We start from the raw sequence: 15657 nt of genomic DNA, 5'->3' as shown, positions 1-15657 counted from the left end.
CAATTTTTGTGTCTTTTACCATTTTACCCATGTAGATTTTTACTTCTTCTATTGTTTTAATATTTGGAAATAATCAAAATATTCTCAATTTAAAAACACGAGAAGCTTATGTAATTTGGTGCAAAAAACAACCAGTGACAAACCGCTAAAAAACGATTTATAATGATTTTTTTATAATCGTTATGATTAATCTTAGTTGCATGAAACTGTATAAGTTTACATAAAAAATAAATATTTTTTGAATTAAGTTATTATTAACATATATTCTGTAAATTATATTTAAAAATATGTAATTAAAATAAATATTAATTCCTTGTTTTTGGTTATAATACGCTTACTTCATAATAATACGAATCGTATTTTTTTATGTGTCTGTTATATGAAAACAAACTGTTATGGGGATCAAAAAGCTTAAAAAAACACATTTCATATTACCCCCCTACGTGTCTATAAAGATTAGCACGAGCAAAGCAAAACGTAAATAATAATAAATTATTATGAATTTTTACAGTAATTTTTAAGTGTCTAGATTTCGCTTTGTAGCTGCAAGACGATTGGTAATATAAGTTTTCATATTGTATAAATTAAATTTACTGTAAAATTATTTCTAAATTAAATTTCATCTGTTAATATCGTGCATATTTCTAACCGCTCATGCGCTCTGTAACTTCAGTGTAAATGCATGTTGTAATTTCGGTCAATCGGTCACAACCCCAGCAAATGAGATGTATTAGGAAGCATTGCTATTAACCTTATCCTCGTTCTTGATGGACTTGCCGGATCCCACTTGACACTTGCGAGAGGCAACACCATGGCAGACTCCGACCTGAAGATCAACACGAGTGGTTGGTAGAAACAAAGTTTTATGAAATGCACGATGTACAACACTAGGTCTTAATGTGGCGGGTGATCAAAAGATACTGAAGTTGGAAGTGAACAGTGGTTGTGAGTAAAAGGATGTAGAAGCTGTGAAAATACTTGACCCCAAGCATACCCGCACAATTCGCAATCAGACCTAATAAATTATTTTTTTATTATTAATAAATTTCATAAAAGGTACATAATTTTAAAAAATTCTATACAGATCTACTTTTATACATCTAGTAAATGTTATCACTGTAACACTCCAAAAAAAGAGACTAACTCTTGTGCTTGGAGACTGACTTACACTGTTGTCGTTGTTTATTTATAAGAGTTTATATAATTTTGAATATACGAGTATAAGAGAAAAATAAATAAAACATAGGATATATAAAGAAAAAACATAAAATAATTACACATTCATACAAATTAACATTTAATCCAGTTTTTACACGTGTACACGTGTTCACGTTTCTTCAGATTTACTTTAAATTTATTTATTAATATATTATTTTTATTTCATTGGGGAGATTATTATACATATATTTTACACCTTTGAAGACAAAGCTATTTTGACCATGACTTGTGTGGAATTTAGGAATTTTTATATTATTTTGGTATCTTAGTGACTTCATTCAATTCAAATTCCTTTATTTTTTCTTCTTTATAAATTTGTATAATGATAAAATATACCCTTGTTAAAAGCATTTCCTAAAGTTTTGATATTAAACAACAAAAGATATCAATAGCGCCAAATTCATTGCCTAAATATATTGTAATTTTACGAGAATCTGTGCATCTTTCAAAAACGGTTTGAATATATCCTTTTGGTGTAATTTCCCAGCTTTTTCATCAAGGTGTGGCAACACTGGGACAGGTATTGTGCCGCTTGTATGTGTTTTCTTCTTCCGTTACATTTCCACCGTTTGAAAGCACCTGACTTCCGGTTCGTGCGACCAATGAAAACTTTTACGGAGTGGCGCGTAAGATTTATGCCATTCTGCACTTCTTGCGTTGCAAGCAAAATGAGAAATTATATTATTACTAAACGCACCTGATGGTGTATACTGTATGATATTGTCTTTATTAAATCTATTATGACATACCTACTTATTTAAGCTTTGCATCGGAAATTTATCTCCAAGCATTTATTGGATGTACGTTTTGTCATAGGGTAGTTTAAATGTTCACATTATATTTTACATAATGCTGTCCATGATCGAACATATAAATTTTTGTTTTTAAAACTTTTAAGTGAGTTAAAATTTTTTGTAAAGAAAAAAATTAGGAGCTTAATTTTTTTAAATACTCAGGTATTAATATAAAACAATAATACTGAATAACGGATTTCTCTGAAAATTAAATGGCTTTCAAACTATGACGTTAAACGTTTTTTTTTAATTCTAATTATTGTAACAGAAGGGGAAAAGATTTTTGGGAATGTAATTCTAGGCATAATAAAGGTTTCAGGTATATTTCATCACAAGAGTCGGCAGATGGAATAGTCGAAGAAATGTGGATATTTAAACATAAGCAGAATATTGAATGTAATACAGCGTGAAAGTGGCCCTTAAACTAGCAAATGACAGGTCGTAAACCCAATAAATTAATTTAGATCTTTATAACTCCCTAAGAAGTGATATCCTGCCTGGATTAAATCATTTGAACCTAAAAAAACATTGTTGAATCTAAATTATTTTGTAAGCGTATTTACAGTAAACTAGTTACTTATGTACAAACTAGGACCGCTGTAAAATTGGCCTCAAAAGCAACATGATATTCGCAAATAAAGTTTACTCTGCAGCTGCAGCTAAAAAAATAATAAAAAATATATGTATACCTTCAAATTACTAGAATAAGATAACAGCGTCATTTGCAGTTTTCATTTTTCCATCATGATAAAACGATCAGGAATATTTTCGTATTACCAAACAATGAAAACTATTTGTTTGCCTCTTCAGAAAGGCTGCGCCCTTTCAAAGGGCTCTTCTCAGACATTTCATGTTTCTGGAGAGTCTCTCGGAGTCGGCCAAGTAAATCAAAGAGGAATTATCTCTTGAGTAGATTAGTATGGCGGTAGGAGAGGCTGGCGAACTCTGCCGTAAAACGGCCACTTCGTGCACGGGCTTTGTTAGGCAAACTACCCAATTCTACAGGTATGTATGTTAAACTATAGTTAAATTTTTAATAGTGTCACAATGCAGTACATTCACCTTTACAGTCCTAATATTTTTTCTTGTTTTGAATTGTAAAATTTTTACTTGTGAGTTTTATGGAAAAGTTCTCGGAGTAAATAATTTTAATGCGTCCGCATCGTGAATTAGTTATTATTTTGTTTCATTCTCAGCATAGTTGAATTCAAATATTTATTTAAAAGTCATGTACAAATGAAAAAAAATGCATTTCATTTTACAACGATATTTTATATTTTTTACTTAAAATATCTACTTAAACGAATTTTATTATTTGTTTTAACACGTATTTTTTATAAATATACGTTGCATCTGGTGTACCAATACATATTTATTATTAATAATTATTTTTATTTATTTATTTAACTTTTTGTACATAACAAATGCGCACTAATTGTTAAATGGCAAATTCAACCAACCATCTAGATATTTAAAAATATTGGTTTTAAATTTTTGTGCAACAACTATCGTTATGGTGTATAGTGGGTTTTGCATGTTGGTTAAATTGGAATCTTGAAAGAGAGGGTAAGTCTAGAAACCGGTAGACATAGAAAAGTCAGCAAGTATTTAAATACAAATATTTAATAAGATTTATATTATGTTTTATAGCTGTAGTTTGTAAAATAAAATATGAAATTAATGAAGTTATTTTCAGCTACAGTATTTATTTTCCGTGTTAAGACATTTTTTATATATTATCGTAAATAATGCCGTATTCACGAAAGAAAAAAAAAACAGCACTTAAATACAGTTGAAAAGTCACTCATTTTAACGATCACGTCAATTAGGCAACAAAGAAATACAAAAATGTATCGAATTTAGTAGATAATAGTCATCCTTGCTTTCCCTCGGATGACCGCCAAGCAAGTAACAAACCTAAATCCAATGAATCAGACCAACTCAAGCGTTAAATTGTTGGTTTAGAGTAAATCAATCACCTCCCCACCCCCACAAACCAAAAATCTACCTTTAGGTCTACCCTACGTCTACACAACCCTTAAAGGGTCTGTCTTAAATTTACCAAAACTCGACCGTATTAAAGATGCGACATAAAAAATTCAATCCAAATATACGACACAATACACCGAAAAATGAAACAATTTGAACGTTTTTATTACGTGGTATCAATTCAACTTCACCGTTTTGCTGTGGAAAATGCACACCCAGATACAAGATTTAAGTACGTTTTAGGCAAGCGTCCACTGAGTAAAAAAATAATATTTTTCCTGCTTTGTGATGCGGCGGATTTCGATCTTATCCACGAAGTGCCCAAAAAATACCTACTTTCTAAAAGCGCAATTTCCTTGCGCAATATTATTGCTTTGCGATTGTGCTTTTCGAATATTATTTAGTTTTCATTTTTGTCGTCAGATGTCTCTATTGGGCTTTTAAGAAATCGCGATACGGGTTGTCTAATTTTATTTGAAATATTTGATTGACAGTGATTTTAAAAAGCGTTAATAATTTATTTATTACCGAATTTTTGTAAAATTATATTATTTGATATTATTATAAATATTACATTTACTTTTATGCCATGAAAATTGGTGTTTACTTTTTACATACTAATAGGAAAGTTCAGCCCTACGAGAAATAGGATATAAAAAATGTATTCTTACGCAGGGTAAAAATTAGAGATTTATTGAAATGTTTTTCAAGAAAAAAATGACGACGGGATTCGAGGGTGTTGTAATCCAGCATCCTTACTAGAAATAATGATGGATTCGAGAATACATAATTAATTATTTCTTTTCCTTTATTTCATAATATTTTTTTACCTTTTTGTATGAAATTTAATTGTGTGACTTCTCTTTCTTTTTTAAATGGGAGTCTAATCTTGACTTTTTCTCTAGTAATATAATTATGTTCAAGTTGTTACTATCCGTAATTTTATATTAGGAATTCACAAAAATATTAAATACGTTCATTTCTCTAGTCTTTTTGAACGTCTTTTTTTTATATTGCTGTATTTTCTTATACATATAACAACGACTAAAGCTTTGCCACTTCTATTTGGCTACTGCATAAAACAATGTTTTCACGACGTTCCTAGTATTCTGTTCCACGGGACTTGGTCTGCCTGGCCCAATCTCTTGGGGGCCCCAATTGGTACGTGGACCGCGCTTTGACAGCCCTGTTCTCAAGAGAGAGAGTTTTGCAATGTGCAGAGTAGTACTCAAATATTCAAAGCCCTATCAAACTGGACTTACTTCTTTCTTTACAACCATATTCGGGATAAAAAAAATGATATGGGGAATACATTTATGAAGGGAAAAAAAAACAGAATTGTAACAGAAGGTTAAAACATACGTGTAAAACAACTTATAAATGAAATATATTTTTATTGTTATTTTTAGAGCACACATAAGAATATGTTTAGGTGTTATTTCATGATTCAAGAATAAACTTATATATTTATTTAACTTTTTGTACATAATGTTATTTGTACATTGGCGGGCTTATTGCCAAATGGCAATTTCTTCCAACCAACCAATAAAATAAAAGTTTTATTTTTACAATTCAAGTTACAGAACATATTCAATAGAAAAAAAATATTAAAAAGCTAAAGATGTATAAAAATAGAAATTAACGCATTTGTTTATAAATTACCTTAAATCAAAACTATTACTTAATGGGAAAAAGGAAAAAAATAATCAATAATAAATAAATAAAAATAATTATACATATTTTTAAAACCCTCTTATCATTCGCTTCCTAGATGGAACATTTGACACTCACAAATTAGTAAAATACATTTAAATAAAGATGAAAAATTAGTTTCAGAAGGTAATGTGGAAACACCGCGTTTTTTTGTAATTCCCATGTCTGTTTTTTTTTCTCTTTTATAATCTACCTTTCACTGCCATCCCCAAATTCAACCATTTAATATTGTTAATGACTTGCCAATGACACGAGTGCTTGTGATTGATTCTGTCATCTGCTATTACAAATCATAATTAATTAGCTCCAGCAGGCTTAAGCCGTCACAAACAGAATACAACAACGGAACTGGCCATCGTGCATTAATTACTTTGCCATTGCGCACCGTTGAATTATTTAGATATTGCTAACTAAACCCGAATCAATAATAATATTTACAATTACATTAAACATTTTACATACTCAGCACCCTTTAACATAAATATTATGTAATCACAATTATTACTGGAATAACAGCGGTATGATTTAACAATAGCACAATATTATTACAAATATATTACTAATTTGCATAATATATTATTAATTGACCGTTTATCTAATGCAACATACTTCCGACCCCTTAGCACGCTAGGCCTTCGTTTCGTATGTTTGTTTAGTTTTAGTTTCGTTGCCGGAATACGGCGTTTATTGACCAAAAAAACATTTTATTTACTTGCAATACAAAAAAATAAGTGATAATATTTGTGGTATAAAGTAAACTAACACAACGGTGTTAAATTTCAGGAAATGTTCCTGGCAACTTCATTAGGGACAGAAATACCTGGTTTGTAGCTACTAATATATCACGCATGTATTTTTTAAGTGACACAACTCAAAAACCAATGTTTTCAAGTTATCACTATGTGGGAGATTTTATATTTTAATAAAATTCATAAAAAGTACATGTTTTTGTAATAGTCTATTCTATTCATCTAGTAAATGTTATCTTTGTAACTCTCCAAATAAAGAGAATTACTCTTGTGCTTGGAGAGTGACTAATACCCGTATGCAGAGACAAAACTTGGGGCGAGGAAAGTACATTCTATTGTCTTCACCTTCGGGTTATTCTCCGCATTTGAAATTAGAATGTACTTTCCTCACCTTAAGTTTTGTCTCTGCATACGGGTATTACACTGTTTTACTTGTTTTTTTAAAGGAGTTTAAATAATTTTAAATCCGAGTATATGAAAAAAAAAAACATAGGATATATAAAGAAAAAACATAAAACAATAATGCATTCATACTTATTAAAATTTAATCTTGTTTTCACACGTGTTTAAAATTTTTATTTAGATTAACTTAAATTTATTTATTGATTTATCATTTTCAATAGTTTTTAGTTCACTGGGAAGATTATTATAATTTTTTTTACCTTTGAAGTCAAAGCTATTTTCACTGAATTTCGGAATTTTAATATTATGTTGGTATCTGAGTGACTTATTCATCCCAAATTCTTTTATTTTTTCTTCTGTAAAAACTTTTATAGTAAAATTTATTTTATAAAGAGTGTCTACTGTGTGAACATTAAATATTTGATATAGACGTTCCGTATTGAATGTCTAGGGTTTACTAATTAATCTTTGTACTTTGTACTATGTTTAGAGGGTTTAATATATTGGCATATGCACCACCCCATTCTATAATACCATATTGTAACAATTATTGTACGATTGAGTAATAAGCTATTTTTAAATGGTTATTTTTTAAAATATTCCTTAATCTAATAAATATGTAAATACATTTTCTCATTAGAGATTAGGAAATATTATTCTATGAATCATGAAAAACGTAGCAACTTGGCTTACAAAATCAACGGGCAAATGGCGCTAGTGTCATTTTTGTTATCTTGACTCATTCCAACTTAGTTGGCAGTGTTGAAAATTATATTATTTTAAGTTATGTTATTTATGTAGACGAAACGTTGAACTTTTTAAAGATAATTTTTTTTGGTGATATAATTTATTTAAAAAAACAGTTTTATTTTGATAAACAGATCGAGGTTACATTTTTTTTTATTATTTCGAATTATATTACTTAAGAAATTTTCAAAATGATTGTTTCCCAGCGCCATTTACTTCGAAAAATCTGTTTGCTTTTGTAAATATTTTTTTTCAAGCTCGCAAAAAATTTTTCGCCTTTTTCTCAAATGACACTTTAAGAATTGTGTCGCTTTAGAAATACATGTGCGATATAAAGTTTACATAAATTACAGTAATTAATAATAAAAATTTATAAAAAAAAATAAAAGATAAACAAAACTATCAAAAAGTTTTAAAAACTCAGCAAGGAGATTTACAGATTGAGAAAATAGAAAAAAAAATAGAAAATAAAAAGAAAGTATATTTAAAAAAAACCTTTGATGCTTAAAGATAGCATTATTTCCTAGTGATAAAAAAGTTCGTGAAAATCTACGCAACCGTTATTATTATGTATCAGCAATTTTATTTGCTATTGTTCCGAAATATCTAAAATAAAATTTAACACGGCTTCAAATACTGTGTTTTTTACTTTTTGTTAACGGTTTGTCTCTTTTTTCCAGAGCGACAGGCGCGTTCTGTCCGTGCCGAACGGCAGCAGCCCCGTCGTGGCAGCGATGACCATGGACGCGAGCAAAGAGGGCGCGGTGACGGGCGCGCCCCCGCCGGGGTCCGCCCAGGAGTGCGCGGGCTGCGGCAAGCCCATCACGGAGCGCTTCCTGCTTAAGGCGCTCGACCTGCTCTGGCACGAGGACTGCCTCAAGTGCGGCTGCTGCGACTGCCGCCTGGGCGAGGTGGGCTCCACGCTCTACACCAAGGCCAACCTGATACTGTGCAAGAGAGATTACTTGAGGTAAACGTCTTCAAAAACGAAGAGGATACTTTTTATTGCAGAATAAATCTCACCTCTAGGCTCCTCTATCCAGAAAATCGAGCCTCGCGTTTTACGTAAAAATTTTATTTGAAATATTATCTGATCGTCAAAAGTTTCACGGTTCTAAAAGGTACCGATCGATAGATTAAGAAGAGGCAGTAGGCTAGTGAGCGTTCGTGAGTTATTATGTACTTTGTACGATGCATACGCACGTTTTTCGTCGGTAGATGTATCAATAATAACTTAAGCGACGCGACGTCCGTACGGCTTCTGTTTAATATTTTAAAGACTGTGCTAGTGTTCGACAGAAAATAATTATTCACTCGATTCGCTCCGTACCAATTTATATGAAATATGCGAACGGGAAAGTCAGTCATAATTGAACGTAGTTATACAGAAAGCAGCCAGTCCACAATAAAAAAAAAAGAGATATTGGTGTTATCGGGTGCAGTAAGGTCAATTCTAAGTTCTACTAAAAGCAGCCAGGCCGCTTTCATACAAAAAACTGTAATAATCATCTTTTGAAAATAGTGCCGATCACAAAAACGGCATTTCTCAATTTGCAGAAAACACCCACAGCACTAGAAAAATCTTACGGTACTTGAAAAATATTAAAACTGGTAAATACGTAATTAGATTATTGTGTATTATATTTAAAAAAAACTTATGTACTCTTTGTTTATCATTTATCAAAGTCAAAAACATTCCAATTGTTAAGTAGATTAGATTTTTCACTATTTTCACAAAGGTGCTATTATCTCCGTTTCACTTTTCTTTGGCTGGTTGCTTTCTGTATAACTACGTTCAATTGAGAATCTCTAATTAAATGACAGAACAAATCTACGTATTTGTACTCGTTTTTAAATTTAGTATAAAGGACATTTTGAAAATAGAGCTAACATGCTTGCTTAAGAAGTTGCAAACTGTTGTTCCGCAGCATGCCTTAGAGCAGTGGTCCTTAACCGGTGCTCCGCGAGCTGGTTGCAAGTGCTCCGCGAAATTATAAATACCAAAATTTAATGTTGACTCATTTACTGTGCGATTTTAGTTGCAGATATAATGGCTAGATGCCAGCACCCCTGCAAAGTGAAGTAGTGTGCGCTCACCTCACAACAGCGCCAACGGTCAAGTACTCTATCGAGATCCGTTGCTCGGTTATTAGTACTTCCACGCAGGGGATTCCCCTTACGTTATTGCGTTTATAAAGCTAATAGACAAACAGTCAAATTTAAAAAAATTCGCCACAAAAAGTTTCATTGGAGTATTTAATATTTTTTTTTTTTTTTTAAATTAATGTAATTTTTAACTTGTCCAATAAAATAATCAGTTTTATTTTTAATAAAAGTTATCTTTGTATGTTTTTTGCATCTTCAGTTTTGGTGTACCGCGAATTTTCCTTAAGACCAAAAGTGCTTACTGACTTCAAAAAGGTTTTGAACCACTGCCTTAGAGGAATGCAGTAGGATAGGGCCATGGATAATTTCAATGTTTTCGCAGCATGCCTTGGAAGAATGCAGTAGAATAGGGCAATGGATAATTTCCACGTTTTCGCAGCATGCCTCGGAGGAATGCAGTGGCATGGAACCACGGATAATTTCCATGTTTCCGCAGCATACCTTAGAGAAATGCAGTAGGATAGGGCAATGGATAATTTCTAGGTTTCCTCGTGTACGAGTAGAGAAACCTTAGATTTTTTCTCGATTCTCGATCAATTTCAGAGTCCATACTCCAAATTACAAAAGCACTCTCAAGCCTGCTCCGGACCAACGAGTTGCACAAGATTCAGAGTGTACTTAGATTCTCGGCAACTCTGCCACTAATTAATACATTGAATTCAATTAAAGGTATTCAATAATACATTAAACATATTTAAAAAAATATTTTTTGTTTACAGGTTATTTGGAAATACTGGATATTGTGCAGCTTGCAATAAAGTCATTCCTGCGTTTGAAATGGTAATGAGAGCTAGAAATAATGTCTACCATCTAGAATGCTTCGCCTGTCAACAATGTAATCACAGGTAAGTCAATTTATTCTCTAATTATCTTTTATATATTTTTTATATTCACTCTTTTGTTGGTTGTCTCACTTATCAGCATAATCATAAAAACTACTCCCTCGCTATTTCCCCAGGTAGAAACTTAGAATTGCATTAACATTTTCTACCCCTGTCTTCAATCGATAATTATTTCGAGTATATTTTCAATTATTTGATCAAAACTTAATACTTTAGATGATACTTGTTTAAGAAATAAACACATTTAAATTGAAAGATGACATCACCATGCAAAAAGTCGAGAATTTAATTCCCGCCATGGTTGACATTTTATTTATTATTTATTTTATTTATTGGGGATATCAACAGTAATACATGTAAAAAAATATAACAAATAAAATATACAGAGAATAAAACCAATGACAGATACCCACAGAAATACATGAAATACTCGTACAATACATGTTAGTGTGTTTGTGTGAGTGTAAGTATGTGAGAGGGTGCGTGAGAGTCATGAAATATTTATTTTAAAAAGTGGTTTTACGCTCTAGATCTACGTCCCTAGATTTGCACGTGAAACTTGAGGCTAATAATCTTACCCACATAAAAATATCAAGATATGCTGCGGTTGGTATACCGATTCAGTGCTTTATGCACTGTAAATTAGGAAAAGAGGTTTATTATTATTTTTTAATTTTACATGTAACGTTTAAAAATCTTTTTATCGATAATATTAATTAAGATGCGATAAAAAAAAAAATAAAATATTCTTAAAAGAAGTACAAATAGGCAACATAAAAAATATACGCTATCACGTTCATTTTAAAGTTGTTTTATTTTTTTTGTTTAGAAGATTAAAATTTTATTAATTTTGTAATTTTATCGTAGGACATATTTTTACATTTATTTATTTCTCTTATTTTTCTCAAAAATATTTTCGGTTTTCATATATATTTATTTATTTACATACATAAGGTTATTGTACATTTTTTGAGACAATAAGTCCCAACTCCATGGGACTAAAAGTCCTGAGTTGAGATGGGACGAGCAATTATATGACACAGACACATAAGTATATCACCACAAATATGGGATTAGAAACATAACAAATAATTATAAAAAAATATTTAAAATAACATATATACTCGTGTGGGACAATAATATGGTAAACAGTAAACTCAAGCATTTGGAAAATCATCAAGGAGTTTATAAATTACAAATTATTCTAAGCACGTGGTCCTTTTTAAACCGATAGATACATATTATGTATACGTCATTGAGATCGGTAGAAAAAACGAATCCGAATTATTTGAAATTAATATTGTATATTAGAAGACAATGTTCTTCATTTTTACAATAAACAATTTGCACATTGTTATACAAAAGGTGTTATGCCTGAGACATTTGTAAATCTGTACAGAAAATTCTGAAGTCATCTAATAAATAATGAAAACATTAAAACGAATCCCTTTAAAATAAGTATCATAATAATTTAACCCATTTGACCGTATCTCCCATAGATAAGGGTGATAACGTATCCCTTCTTTCTGAAATTAAAATTTTCAAAGCACAACCCTTTGCTATCAAGACTCTGAATGCTGATATTATACTTTACCAAAGAACCTCTCACCCCCCATGATCCGCCATTCAATTCCCCGAAACAAAGAATTGAAATGTTAATTGGTGTATTAAATCATATCTTCTATGGGGTATTATTTATAGAGTTGTACTCTGCCCATTGTAGAGGTAACGTTTCACTTCAGTACAATAGGTCACAGGTATTTGGATACCAACGAACGAAGGTTCAATTTTGAATGAACTCTTTGTCTGGCCAGCGTAACTATATATGCGAGAAATGTGGGCATCTATTCGAGGGATTTTGACCCTCGATCCAGAAAGGATTAGCGAGAATCTGTCTTATCTAAAAACATTTAAAAGATCCAGTGTAAAAATACCCGATTATTTTAATATTATTTTACGCTTTTGGTGCATTCGTTTTGAAAATTAATTATTAATCTTTTTTTGTCATTTCTATTGACAGTCGAGGAGTTAAAGTGTTTACAATGTCTACATGCGCTCAGTGGGCATTTATTTATAAGGAAGATATACATTACATTAAAATAATTACAAAAATATAGACGAAACCATTAATTTAAAATGAAGGAAGAAAGGAAACAAAAATGGACTATGTAAGAATGGAAGAGAGTAAAATACTGTGACAGTTGAATTTGGATCAGTGATTGCATGAAAGAGGACAACTTGCTATCAAATAATTTAAGAATGAGATATTTTTTGGCAGACCTAAAAATTATAGGCAAAGCGGAGTGAAAATAAAAATTGAATTAAATCTATTAGTTATGTTAGAATCTTCTCATTGTTTTTAACTCTAAAAATTACCGATATAAATGATTCATTGGAATTACATACCATAATTAATATAAGATAATGTATAAGTTTGAGTCCAAAAATCTATACGAATCACGTGCTAAAGATTGAACAGTTAGAACATTTATTTGAATGCTGCAGTTAGATGAATAATTATTTTTACACTTAAAAAAGTTCGCAAGTTATATTTTATACTTTATTGTTATTTGTTATGCGGTAGCTATAAAATATATTATTACCACGTTATAAATTATTTCTAAGTTATCCCAGAGTTAATTTTTATACAAAACCATTAACTTTTTTATCAAATAAAGCCATTTTGCTTTTAAATGCACATTTTTTTTAGATTTTTTGTTACGCAACTGTTTTATTAGATTTCAAACATGTAATCCTTTACACGAACAAACTATTAATTGGGAATACGAGTCGCAGATACTAGTGGGTAAAGGTGCTCTTTGTTTTTAAACCTCCAGCGCGTTACCGAGAATGTTATGCACTAAATAATAATATCTGTTATTGGTTCAATTTCGGTTTGCAGATCTATAAATCATTTCAGCAACGTTTCTCCATATCTGATCTATTGTTGTATTTCTATGGAGATCGGGCACACTGCGTGATCACACAGGATTTAAAAAATTCTGGAATACGTCCAATTAAAACTTTCCAGAGAGAATGAACGACCTATTGTAATAAACTGCAGTTATATAGGTAGATTTGCGAATTATAAATGATTGAAAAGTGAGTGCAATCAGTTCACATGTTATCGCTTACATTTCGATTAAACAATAGCACAAATACTAGTCCATGCCGCCTAAACTAATGAAATATTTCACAACGCCAGAATTGAATTACCACTATCATATTATCCTGGTTTAATTTTGTCATAGTATCTAATTAATTTGAAAGCTGGATTCACCCTCGCCGCATTCAATAGAAGTTGAGGGCTATTGTTCGGTTTTGTGAGCTTAAAGCGTTTTAGGATTCATAATTTATATCCCCGCGCTATTGGAAATACTGTCCAAATTATTTGCAGATATTAATGTGATACTTTGGTTGATAAAATTACGAATGTAACTGCACTAAACTACGTCCAATACACAAATTTATTCCAGACCCTCCTGTTTTTGTAAAAAAAAATAATAATAAGACCTGAAAAAACGTAGAGAGGTACTATTAGGGAGAAATAAGTTAGATAAATAATTAGTTTTGAAGCAATAAGAATTTTCCCGGTGGAATGATTGGTGGAATTTTTCTGAAAAAAAAGTATCTTGTATCAATTACCAGTCCTCCAACTTTCGTATGAAATACGACGATCCGTTAGTCTACGGCAACGTAGCATCGTTAATCTGTTCACAAATCCAAAATTTTACTACAAAACTAAAACAATAAGCAAATCAAACTAACCATACACAAAACAAGTAAATTCATTTCAAACTTGAAGTTGATGCATGCCGCGGATTGGAGATTCTTACTAGATGTTGAAAATAAAATACGATAACAGAGAATAATAAAAAAAGGCAATTATGAAGTTTCGCATATATAAATGAAATTTTGTACATTTTATGCATATGTATGGGTATGCGCATGGGTGTATGTATGTGTGTGTATGTGTATGTATGTGTGTATTTAGGTATATATGTTTGTATAAGTATATGGATATAGTGTATGGATATATATATATGTGTATGTATCAAGTATCAATATGTGTATGTTTATGTTTAGATAATTTATATAGTGCCAATTTTGTAAAAACCGCATGGACAGTTAGAAATCTAGCCCCTATTTACATATACTAGTGATGTTAATGTTAACAGCTCCCCAGGGAATTGAATCCAGTCCTTGTCTACAAAAATTTGGACAAACTCAAAATATTTTTGATAAATCCACCTAGTCTATGAAGAAGTATAGAAATTAAAAAAAATTCAGGCGTTACCTAGTATGTAGGTGAAATAATTTAATTAGAAGAATCTCACCCGCATAAGTAAAGGTTTCAGCTCTTAAACTTTACGAACGTCAACAGATGAAAGAATCGAAGGAATGTAGATGTTCAAATATGGGCAGAATGGTGAATGTTACACAGTGTGTAAAGTGGCCACTTAAACCAGCCAATGACAGGTCGTAAACCCTGTAGATGCCTAGACTTCTATATTATATTACCTTCTATAAAATGTTATTTATCTCTGTTGTAATATGTTAATGTTAACAGCTCCTAAGGGAGTTGAATCCAATCCTTGTCTACAAAAATTTGGACAAACTCAAAATATTGTTGATATACTAGTGAGCTTATATTTTTAAGTAATTAAGTTTATATCTGTTTTTATTTATTTATTATTATTTTATTTTTTTGCACTACAGCAGGCCAGGAGGTACAATCAGTGGTGAATTACATTACAGAACACCCAGGCTTGATAAAAATCACATTTTAAATTTTGGATTCTCACCGGGAATCGAACCCGAAATCTTCTGTGCGTGAGTCAAGCGTCTTGACCACTACACCACGGAGGCCGCCGATGTAAATTATTAATATTTCAAATGTAATTGCCTAGTTTGGAACGGGGTATGTACCCTTGTTAGCAGAGCAAAGTGTACAAAAAAGTATATTTAATATGGTAAAATGTTTAAATAAATATTTTAAAAAATTAGTCAGAAGTGTTTGTTTGTACATGTGTTAGT

The 15657-nt window shown here is 31.1% G+C and overlaps 1 protein-coding gene across 2 annotated transcripts in view; it reads left to right on the top strand.

The window, feature by feature from the left end:
* Window positions 1–15657, top strand: part of LOC148273060 (LIM domain only protein 3-like) — a 133076-nt gene that overhangs the window by 107961 nt on the left and 9458 nt on the right. For both annotated transcript variants that reach the window (XM_088239204.1, XM_088239205.1), the window contains 2 exons: window positions 8293–8582; window positions 10498–10623. In XM_088239204.1, coding sequence (XP_088095330.1) covers window positions 8293–8582; window positions 10498–10623 — 416 coding nt within the window. The remainder of the gene's footprint in view (window positions 1–8292; window positions 8583–10497; window positions 10624–15657) is intronic.

This window comes from Micrasema longulum, unplaced genomic scaffold (assembly GCF_059751315.1).
Source record: "Micrasema longulum isolate JH-2025_06_02 unplaced genomic scaffold, ASM5975131v1 h1tg002093l, whole genome shotgun sequence".
Lineage (NCBI taxonomy): Eukaryota > Metazoa > Arthropoda > Insecta > Trichoptera > Brachycentridae > Micrasema > Micrasema longulum.
The sequence above is the reverse complement of the archived record's forward strand: the minus strand, read 5'-3'. Positions and strand labels throughout refer to the sequence as shown.